The 11,450-nt window shown below is 43.7% G+C and overlaps 1 protein-coding gene across 5 annotated transcripts in view; it reads right to left on the minus strand.

Annotated features, from left to right (window-relative positions):
• Nucleotides 1–10,824, minus strand: part of HECTD4 (HECT domain E3 ubiquitin protein ligase 4) — a 193,891-nt gene extending 183,067 nt beyond the window's left edge. For all 5 annotated transcript variants that reach the window (XM_067700637.1, XM_067700635.1, XM_067700636.1 and 2 more), the window contains exon 1: nucleotides 10,470–10,824. In XM_067700637.1, coding sequence (XP_067556738.1) covers nucleotides 10,470–10,646 — 177 coding nt within the window. In that variant the 5' untranslated portion in view covers nucleotides 10,647–10,824. The remainder of the gene's footprint in view (nucleotides 1–10,469) is intronic.
• Between the last annotated feature and the right edge of the window lie 626 nt (nucleotides 10,825–11,450).

The following is an 11,450-nucleotide window of genomic DNA, read 5'->3' on the forward strand; positions in this document are numbered from 1 at the left end:
AACATATAATTTTTCCCATCCAAGTTCACAGACCGCCCTGAATTCTATTCAGGTTCAGAATCCCTGACGGAAAGCAAACTTTTATTATAAACTCATCCAAAAAAATTCTCCCTCCAAAGTTCCCCAAATGTATTTTTACCTTTCCACCACCCATTTTGCTCCTTTCTAGATTAAACAAACCAGTAAGTTGTCTTTCAGCCACACCACAACTGGATGATCAGGAAGGAATCAGTATCAAGAAATAAAGAAGGTAATTATTCTATTATAGGCCACTGTTTTGATGAAAATATGTTGATAGATTCTCCTTTAACATTCTTAATGATTCTATTTCAGGAGTAAGAAAAGCAAATATATCAATAGAAATAGGAGGTCCAGATTTTCTAGTCTGTCCTGTAAATAGCTGTATCTTTTATATGAGACTTGGTTCATTTGAAATCAGTAAAGCAAACCACAGAGCTCAAAGAAAATACAGTAAACACAGAAAAGATCCATTACAAATACAAGCTGAATGTTAATATTCTGTTTGGTATAAAACCACTACTTGAACCACACATCTGTAGTTATTAGTGTTGCTAAACCTACAATTTGCATAAAATAGTTTGCAAATTATGTATCTCTTTGTTGTTAATCTAAAATTGCTACACGTTGTGCTCTGACCTGGTAATTCAGCCGACTGCAGGTTTCAGTAGAAACACCAGGGATTCAAGTTGTGTCCACTTCAAAGTGTCCCATCATGGAACATTAATTAATTATTCTACAACTATGCTTAATAGCACTTCATAAACTCAAAGCTCCACACAGGGCTTCCCTGGTGGCGCAGTGGTTGAGAGTCCGCCTGCCGATGCAGGGGACACGGGTTCGTGCCCCGGTCCGGGAAGATCCCACATGCCGCGGAGCGGCTGGGCCCGTGAGCCATGGCCGCTGAGCCTGCGCGTCCGGAGCCTGTGCTCCGCAGCGGGAGAGGCCACAGCAGTGAGAGGCCCGCATATCGCAAAAAAAAAAAAAAAAAAAAGCTCCACACAAATATTCAACATTATTGGGAGGGGAATTATAACAGCACTATAAAAATCCTTTTTAATTATAAACTGCCAATAATAACAGGTTGCAAGAACACACTTTTTTGTTGTTATTGTTGTTGTTGCTTTTAATTTTTTTTTTAATTTTCATTTATTTATTTATTTTTGACTGTGTTGGGTTTTCGCTGCTGCGTGTGGGCTTTCTCTAGTTGCAGCAAGCGGGGGGCTACTCTTCGTTGCGGTGTGCAGGCTTCTCATTGCAGTGGCTTCTCTTGTTGCGGAGCTTGGGCTCTAGGTGAGTGGGTTTCAGTAGTTGTGGCTCGCGGGCTCTAGAGCGCAGGTTCAGCAGTTGTGGCTCACGGGCTTAGTTGCTCCGCGGCATGTGGGATCTTCCTGGACCAGGGCTTGAACCCGTGTCCCCTGCATTGGTAGGCAGATTCTTAACCACTGCGCCACCAGGGAAGTCCCTGCTTTTAAATTTTTAAAAAAATTTTTTATTGAAGTATAGTTGATTGAAACACACTTTAATAATTACCACAAATTTGTAATTTACCAAACTTTATCAAGAAAATAACACTGCAAAAAAGAAAAAGAAGAAAATGACACTCCAAACACTAAAAATCTTTTGGGTTTATTTATAATAATATATATAAATGTGAATTTAAGAAGGAAATAGTAAAAAAATTAGTTAATATGGCTATTTCTGGATAATGCAATCAAAGGATATTTCTTTTCTCTTTTACACCTTTAGTGCTTTCTCCATTTTCTACAACATCCATGTGTTACTTCTTTATAATCAAAAAAGTTCTGACAGCATAAAAATATAATGAACTGGGCTTCCCTGGTGGCACAGTGGTTGAGAGTCCGCCTGCCGATGCAGGGGACACGGGTTCGTGCCCCAATCCAGGAAGATCCCACATGCTGCGGAGCAGCTGGGCCCGTGAGCCACGGCCGCTGAGCCTGTGCGTCTGGAGCCTGTGCTCCGCAACGGGAGAGGCCACAACAGTGAGAGGCCCGCGTACCGCAAAAAAAAATATATATATATATAATGAACTATCAATTATTTTCTATATAGGTCAGAAAAACATAGAATTACTCCTTATACTGGCATATAAGAGAGAAAATTTTAAGACAATCTGAGTCCAGATAGTCTGCCTAACAAATGCTATGCACTCTGAACACACTTCAGGGGCCAGTGCATCTCTTCCCAGGGTGGGCAGCTCCCTGGCTCTGCTGGCCTCTGGCAGCATCCCCAGACCATCAGAATACAAAGTTGCTGTTCTCTCCTGCCTATATATGGACATAGTCTGTATTAACTGGATTACTGACTAACATGAGTACATGCCAGGAGGCGAAGGCGATCAAGCCACAAGAGAAGTCCTCTGAAGTGAAGTGATAACAGCCAGGCAGCAATAACAGAAAACCCTGGCTTCTTTCAGCTGAGCATGATTTGGCATGCAGGTCCAGGTACCCAACTGTATCTATTGGACTGATCTTTTGGAGTGAAAGCCATTGACTTAAGCAAATGATAAATTTAAGCAAATCCATAAGTTCTAAAATGGTCTCTATGAGGGTGTGAGGGAAAGAGGTCCTATCAAGCACTGTTACTTGGGAGTATGAATTGGTGTAAGCCACTGTGGAGAGCAATTTGGCAGTGTCTCTTCAAACGTAAAATGGTCACCTATGACTCAGCAATTCTACTTCTCAGGATCTGCTCTAGAGAAATACTCCCACATATGCACAAACAGGCATGCAAGGATGTGCACTGAAGGACCATTTTTAATAGTGAAAAACTGAATTTCAAACAACAAAAATAACCATCGTGGTAAGCTGAATAATAACCACCACCCCCCCTTGCCAAGATGTCCACATCCTAATCCCTGGAACCTGTGAATGTGACCTTAGATGGCAAAAGGGACTTTGCAGATGTGATGAAATTAAGGATCCTGAGATGCGGAGATTACCCTGTATTATCCGGGTGGGCTCTAAATGTAATCACAAGGGTCCTTGTAAAAGGCATGCAAGAGGAATCAGTGAGAGGAGAAAATGACATGATGACAGATCAGAGACGAGGGTGATATACTTTAAAGGTTCGAGGAAGGAGCCACAAGCCAAGGAATACAGGTGGCCACTAGAAGCTGTGAAAGAGGCAAGGGAATGCATTCTCCCCTAGAGCCTCCGGAAGGAACCAGATCTGCCAACACCTGACTTTAACCCAATGTGACTCATTTAGGACTTCTGATCTCCAGAAATGTAAGAGAATAAGTTTGTGTTGTGTTAAGCCACTAAGTTTGTAATAGTGTGTTAGCATTGCAACAGGAAACTAACACACTCATCAGTAGGAGAATGGCTAAATAAGCTATGGTATTTCCGGAGTCTTGTACAGCACTTAAAAATTGCAATAGATCTATATGTGGAGACATAGAAAAATCAAAACATATCATTGAATCTAAGAAGCAAGTTATAGAATGATATGTCTAGCATCAAATCTTTTTTTTTTTTTGATGTGGACCATTTTTAAAGTCTTAATTGAATCTGTTACAATATGACTTCTGTTTTATGTTTTGTTTTTTTGGCCCCAAGGCATGTGGCATCCTAGCTCCCCAACCAGAGACTGAACCCACACCCCCTGCATTGGAAGGCAAAGTCTCAACCACTGGACCACAGGGAAGTCCCTAGAATCAAATCTATTACGCAAAAAAGAAAAAATAATAAAAAGTGTTATGTACACACACACACACACACACACCCCCCACACACCACACACATAAACATACACATTCAACAATGGTCTTGAAGAATATACCAAAAAAATTTATCATTGATTTAACCAGGGTGGGGAGTAGATGGAAACAGGACTAGTGATGGTAGTCAAAAGGAACTTCAGTTTAACCTGCATTTTTTTATAAGAATGTATTTATGTATTGGTTTTTAAAGAACTTAATGAATACATAACAATGCAGCATCAAAGTAATAGTGATACAATTTCTGCAGTCTTCTCTCCTTCTGAAGTAATTATGCATTTGTCCCATAGTTGATCACCTGCTGTTATTTACATTTGTCTACAACTATTGACTAAACATCTTGCAAAGCAGACTACACTCCTTGTGTTCACCCCACCATCACCACTGTAAAACAAGCCAGAAAGAGGGGTGGAGGGAGGAGAAAGCATGGGGCACCTTCAGGAACTGACAGTCCTTTCATAATTATCACCACAGGTACCTTATATGACTTAGGAAAGAACAGGTGCATGACAATCCCCCCAGTAGCCCTGGCCAACAGGTGGTATTTTATGGCAGCCAATATGGAAGCCAAGAAGACAGATAATAATCAAAACTGATTTATTTAGCAAGACCCCAGGCATACAATTGGAGGAAAACTGAAATGAAGACTATTATCTCATCTGCCAGCCAGATTCCAAACAAACTGGGAAGGAAGAAAATTCCAAAGGGATCACACCAAAAAAGCACTATCTCCACTATTCACTACTAGGAAAAAAAATTTGTTGATGGGATAGTTTTGCTTTCATATACACTGGGCAGCTAACTGAATATACATAAAATAACTTCTCAGCAACACAGCACCTTCCAAAGAGAGTTCATACACTGTAAACATAATCACAACCATCCTTAACTAATCCTTACGTTAACCCTATTATTATCCCCCTCTTACAGATGACTAGGCAGTCTAACAATGGTTTTGAAGCCTCGACCCTGGGCTGGAATCAGACAGATCTATTTCAGCCTCAGCTTTACTAGTAACCGTATGACCTTCATCAACTTCACTTCTGTGCCATGGCTTCCTTATTTGTAAAATAAAGATGACAATAGTACCAACCTCATGAAGTTGCAGTGAGGATTAAATGAGATAACGGGTGGGAAGTGCTTAGCACAGAGCCTGGCATGCAATATGCTGACACTGTTGTCCTCGTGGTGGTAGAGGTGGTGACAATGATGACAAAGAAGTTGCAGTGGAAGAAACCAGGGATTATTAAAGTAATTGAACTTGCCCAAGGTCACGGGCAGAGCTAGAGTTTCAATCCCAGTCTGACTCTTTAAAACTGACTTTAACCTCTAGGCAATACTGCCTCCCACAGTCTTCAAATACTTCGTCCTAACTTTACAGCTAGCCAGTCATACCCGAGAACTTTTTTTTTCCTTTTTTTTTTTAATTGAAGAATAGTTGATTTACCATGTTGTGCTAATTTCTGCTGGACAGCAGAGTGACTCAGTTATAAACATATATACATTCTTTTTTTATATTCTTTCACCTGAGAAATTTTGAGCCATTTGCTGAGGTCACAGAACACTGTACCAAGATTCAGCGACTCTTATTCTAGTGCTCATTAATTACCTGATAATTAATTCTGTTAGTGAACAGAGGCAGTTTATTCATTTATTCATTAACTCTTCCAAATCTAGAATTTGGAATCCTCTAAAAGTACCTAAACACTTTCCAAAGAATTCTGACCAAAGGATAAACAGGTGGTAGTATCCTCCTAGGAGAACAGATCAACATTTATGAATTTAAATATCACCTCAAAGCTTTCACTTAAGTGTAACATAAGTATTCAAAGCCTTGACTATTTAAGCTGATCACCTCCAAACCCAAAGGTTCCTTCCCTTACATGATTAAAAACAAAAAACAAACCCAAAGACCTATTGAGCCTTTTTCACATCAGTAAAGCATTCTGGGCTTCTGCGGGTTTTGTTTTACTGAACTATAACTGGCATACAATAAACTACACATATTTAAAGTGTACAATTTCAGGAGTTTCAACGTATGTATACATACAACATGAAACCATCACCACAATCAAAATAGGGAACATTGCCATCACCCCAAAAGTTTCCTTATGCACCTCTGTAATCCTTTCTCCCAACCCTTCCTGCCTGCCTTCATCCCCAGGCAGCCACTGGCAAGGCCCTACTTGATCTGCAGACCTGGCCTCCATCTCCTATCACTCACTCTCCTTTCCCCCTTTGCTTACTGGGCTCAGAGCCCCACACTAAGGATGCTAAGGATGCTTCCCTCTCAGGGACTTGGCTCTTGCTGTCCTCCGTCTGGGATGTGCTCCCCCCAGTAGCCATATGGTACACTCTCATTTCTTTCAGGTCTCAAATGCCATCCTGGTCTTTCCTTTCCAGTCCACTGTATGTAAAACAGAGCCCTTCCCCACACCATTACTCTCCATCCCTCTTACCCAGCTATACGTTTCTCCATAGCACTTATCATTTGACATATTATTCACATGTCCTATATTTGACAATTTGTTATCGTCTATGGAAAGCAGATGCTTTCCATAACTACAGATTAGTTTACACTTCCTAGAACATCATATAAATGGAATCTTACAGTATGCACTCTTGTATGACTGGGTTCTTCCACTCAGCATAAATCCAAGTTGTCAGTATCAACAACTCATTCATTTCTATTGCTTAGTATTCCATTATACGAATGTACCACACCTGTTTATCCATTCACTTGTTGATGGACATTTTGATTATTTCCAGTTTTTGGCAAACACAGATAAAGCTTCCATGAACATACATGTTCAAGTCTTTGAATGGGGCGGGTGGTGGGGGGGTCCTTATAAACAAACACAATGAAAGATGAGAAACACTAACGAAAATGCTTGGGTTCAAAATTAATCTAAACTACGGAGTAAAAAATATCTTGGCCACCTTGAGCAAGTCAATTAGCTTCTCTATCAACATCCAGATGTATGACGCCTGTCCCCACCTGGAATTTGTAAAGAAAAATGAGACAGGAAGCTGAATTCTTTTGGAACTTCCACAAAGAAACTAATGCTTTTTTCTTGTAAATTACCTTAATTTTAAAAAGACTAATAGTCTATGAAATGTAATGCAAAATTCAATAATATTTGTCATTTTTGAGCTATTGCTTTTTTATTTCTCTTGAATTTATATTTATTTCAACACTTAAAAACTAATTTCCTGCATGCTTTCACTTTTTGCCAAAAACATAAAATTAAACACAGATAGCTATTTCAAAGGCCAAGAAAGAGCTTCACTCTGCATCTTTAATCTGCTCAAGTAGATTCAAAGTCCTTACCTACAAGGCCCTACTTGATCTGCAGACCTGGCCTCCATCTCCTATCACTCACTCTCCTTTCCCCCTTTGCTTACTGGGCTCAGAGCTCCACACTAAGGATGCTAAGGTTGCTTCCCTCTCAGGGACTTGGCTCTTGCTGTCCTCTGTCTGGGATGTGCTCCCCCCAGTATAGCCATATGGTACACTCTCATTTCTTTCAGGTGTCAAATGCCATCCTGGTCTTTCCTTTCCGGTCCACTGTATGTAAAACAGACCCTTCCCCACACCATTACTCTCCATCCCTCTTACCCAGCTATACTTTTCTCCATAGCACTTATCATTTGACATATTATTCACATGTCCTATATTTGACAATTTGTTATCGTCTATATCCCCCACTAAAAAAAAAGCTTTTTTAAGAACAAGGATTTTATTTTATCCCCTGCTATGTCCCCAACACCCACGACAGTGGGCTCAGCTCACCTCTGAATTCCACAAACACTTGTTAATGAATTTGTTGATTAAACACTATTGACTGAAAGACAAACAAAAAAACCTTTCCTTTGAAATTCACTGAGAAGAAAATTTTTAATTCCAATCCTCTGCTATTGCTTAAATTAAAATGCTAAGTTAACGCTGATCTACCTCTTAGGATGGGTTCTTTTTTCGGATTCACATTTATCTTTGAGCAGCACTTACATAGCGAAAAGAACACTGGAATTCAAAGCCAGGAAAGCCAGGGTCTAGTCACTTGTCCTGCCATAACTAGCTATGCTACCAAGCCAAAACCTCTCCTGATCTCAGATAACTTCTCTCTAAAATGAGGGAAACAAGTATCTCTAAGGTTCCTCCTTGCTCTAAAATTCTGAGACTCTATTGCAGCTAGTGCAGTCTTACGCGTTAAGGTTGCCAATCATAAATTAGTCACCTCAGTTTGAGTCTCATCTTTCTTAATCCAAAATTGTTAACTGAAAGATTCTATATAACTATAAAATCCTGTAAAAATTGGTCACTTTCACCCAGATGTCCAGTGGAAGGAGAGGCTTGGAAGAGCCTCACAGGGGTAGTAGCATTTCAAAAGTTAGTTTTTAAAAAGTTGATGAACCTCTAATCTTCCTCAGATGTAAAAAGAGTAAGTCACTAGAAAGGAAATAAAGATACCTGTTTATTACCCTATCTTTACCCAGTTATTAAACTTAAAACAATTACAAATATGAGTATCATACATGCATGAAGGTAGTGGAATATTATGATTAGGAGCAGATATGTTTGAGGCCAAACAGACCTGGGTTAAAGTCCAGGCTCTCTTCTCCAACTATGTGTGATCTTGAGCAAGTTGCATACCTGCTCTGTACTTTACTTGCCTTACCTGTACATGGGTACAATATTTACAACTGTTACAACAGGTAACAATATTTAGCTACCAGGATCCCTCCGCACTCTTTTTTAAACCAGGATCCCTTGGAGAATTTAGTAAAACAATGCCTGACACATAGGATACACTTACTCAATATTATTATCATTAAATATGCAAAACACAAACCTAACAGCCACAAAAACATTCTTAGCTATTTCTCCTGATACTATGTTGCCTGTATAACATATGGAAAGAAATGAAAAAAGTTCTGACTACATTCAGAAATGTTTATCACCCGTATACATATTGGTTTCTGAGAGGTCAGACCATAAAAATTTTTTTTAAGTTTTTAAAAAATCTTCCAGGCCAGAGAGATTCTTTCTATTAAATCATTCATCTGTGGAAATACCTGACAACTACTCAGTACATTTGTACAGTAAACATCTTAGGAAAGCCAGCTTAACAGCTCAGGTATTTTTAACTAATCCTACACTTTTTAATAATAAATAAATTACATACGTATAGAAATTTTGGATCTGTGAACTTTGTCTCTAAGGAACAAAGAGCATCTGCCTTCCTCATTTCACATACAAGAGAACCAATTATATCAAAAGATTCCACCATCATAGCATAATGCCCCTTGAGTTTTTAAGCATATAAGACACTCAGACACACCTTGCTTTTTATAGAAAAGGCCCAAATGAGACATAATAAAACTATGATTCCATGTTCAGAATTCCCTATCAATTTGCACATGCCTTATTTTTTGGTGGCCAGACTGTAAAATAAGTCATTAAGAGTTCACAATGGGAATGCCGCAGCCGCAACTTCAACTTCAAATCCAGACACAAAAATATAGAGGAACGTATTCGCATCTCAGACACGTCCAAATGTCTCCGCCAACGGGATCCCATCACTGCCGTTTCCAGAAACACATAGAAATGGGTTTTAATCCATTTCTATAAATGTTCGTTGTGCTGAAAGCCAAAGTGCCCGCAAAACCGCATAACACAAAAGATTCCTCGCATTCCGTTTATAGCCAGAAGACAAGCCATCCTCTCTGCGCCCTACCCCAGAGAGTCCTCCTTGCGACAACAAGAATTTCGTGACACCCCATGCTACCTACACATCAAAATGTCACCCCACAAAGTGGAGGGGGAGCAGTGCCTCGATGAACCGATCCTGCCAGTACTGCCACCCCTGGGCAAACACGAAACCAAGAGAAGTCGGTGGAAAGTTCCCATCCATCCAGCATATTTGGTTTCCTTCTGCCCCCAAACCCAGCGGCACAATTGCTGAGATTTGCTTTTGCACCTGCCACGGCTCCTAAGCCTGGGCTTCTCCGCGACCCCCGAGCTCATAAAAAGGCCTTGCGGCCTAAAACGCCCGTGACCCTTGCGGATAGCGCACCGAGGGCCGCTGTAGCATCCCCCTCGCTGTCCACACTGCCCGCTTCCCTGACAAAGGCCCCGTGTCAATCCGAGGCACGACACGGAGTAGTTGCTGGATTGCCCATCGCGGACCGGCAGCTGCCACTACCTTCTCCCGAGAAAAACAAACAAAACACACACGCGCACATACACACACACACGCACAGCACTAGGGAATGACGAGATGGGGGGGGTGTAGAGCGTTAAAATTAAAATGTCCCCAAAGCTAAGCAGCCTGGGTGTGCCCTGTAAGTGCGTCCAAGGGGTCCGTGGGGGAAGGGAGACCGGGCCCGGGAGGCGGCGGCGGCTCCTCCGGGGCTTCAAGGCCGTGCCGGGTGATGGTCTAATAAAATGTTGGTAGTCGGAACGTTCAAAATGAACCCACAAATGAAATCCCCGGCGGGGATTGAGGCCCCGAGGAGGGAGGGAGGCGGGTGGTCTGCAGACTCGCGGCGCGGCCCGCACCTGCCTGCCCGGCGCCCACACACACCTGCTGGGGCAGCCTTCGTGGGCCTCGGGGTCGGGGTGAAGCGGAGATGAGAGGGCCCGACCCCGGGAATGCGGCGCGGGTGGGCTAATCTGATGGCGGAGGCCGGGGGCAGCCTCGCTCACCTCCAAGTCGGTGTCGGCGGCCTCCGGGGCCCCGAGAATCTCGCTGGGCAGCTCGGCCAGGTCGGTGACCCGGATCAGCCCGTCGTGCAGGAAGATGGTCTCCTCCTTCACCGAGAGCCACTGCGCCGAGTCCGCGGCCGCCGCCGCCGCAGCCGCCGCGGCCGCCGACGAGCCCATGGCCCCGGCTGAGGGGTTGGCGGTGAGGAGCAGCCGCCCGGCCAGGGGAGACGCGAGCAGTAGCCGCCGCGATCACCAGTCCATGGCAGCAGCCGCCGCGCCCGCCTGCAGCACCCCGCTCGCCGCCTCGCCCGTGGAGCTCCGCCCTAGGAGGTCCGAGCCGCCATCCTCCCACCCCTGGCCCCGGAGACCCTGGCCCCGCCGCCACCGCCGCCGCCGCCGCCCTGAGGAGCAAGATCCGCCTCTGCCTCTCGGCAGCCAACTGTCAGTGAGACGCCATGTTGGGGGCGGAGCTCCCGGCATGCCCCGCGGAGCGGACAATACCGGTCCCGCCCACCCGTTTGGCCCCGCCCTCCTCCCCGCAGACCGGGGGCAGCCGGGTCAGCAAGACCTTCTCCGCCTCGCCTGCCACTGCATCTTCCCCTTAGAGTGACCTTCCACGCCCCCTTGCTATTCGAGGGCGCCCTGGGTCTGCAGTGCACCAAGAGAAGAGGGCACCGCCTCCCCTCCTCCCACCTGCTCAGGTGTGCACTCCTCTCTCTTCGGCCAGAGCCCCCATCCTGGGCCCCCGGGCAGAGCCTGGAGGTTCACTTTCACTCTCACATTTAAATGAGATACGTGCAAAAATCTGGCGCAGAATAAGCGCTGCACATTTGTTCATAAGCACTTGGTAGAAGCGCACGGTAGGTGCTTCATATTTACTACAAATTCTAGTACCCAATAAGCGCTCAAAATCTGGTGAAAATAAAGCATGGGTCACAGTGTTTGATGTCCAGTGTCTGGCACTTAATAAACGCTCCGAGA

The sequence above is a fragment of the Pseudorca crassidens genome, chromosome 12 (genome assembly GCF_039906515.1).
Source record: "Pseudorca crassidens isolate mPseCra1 chromosome 12, mPseCra1.hap1, whole genome shotgun sequence".
Lineage (NCBI taxonomy): Eukaryota > Metazoa > Chordata > Mammalia > Artiodactyla > Delphinidae > Pseudorca > Pseudorca crassidens.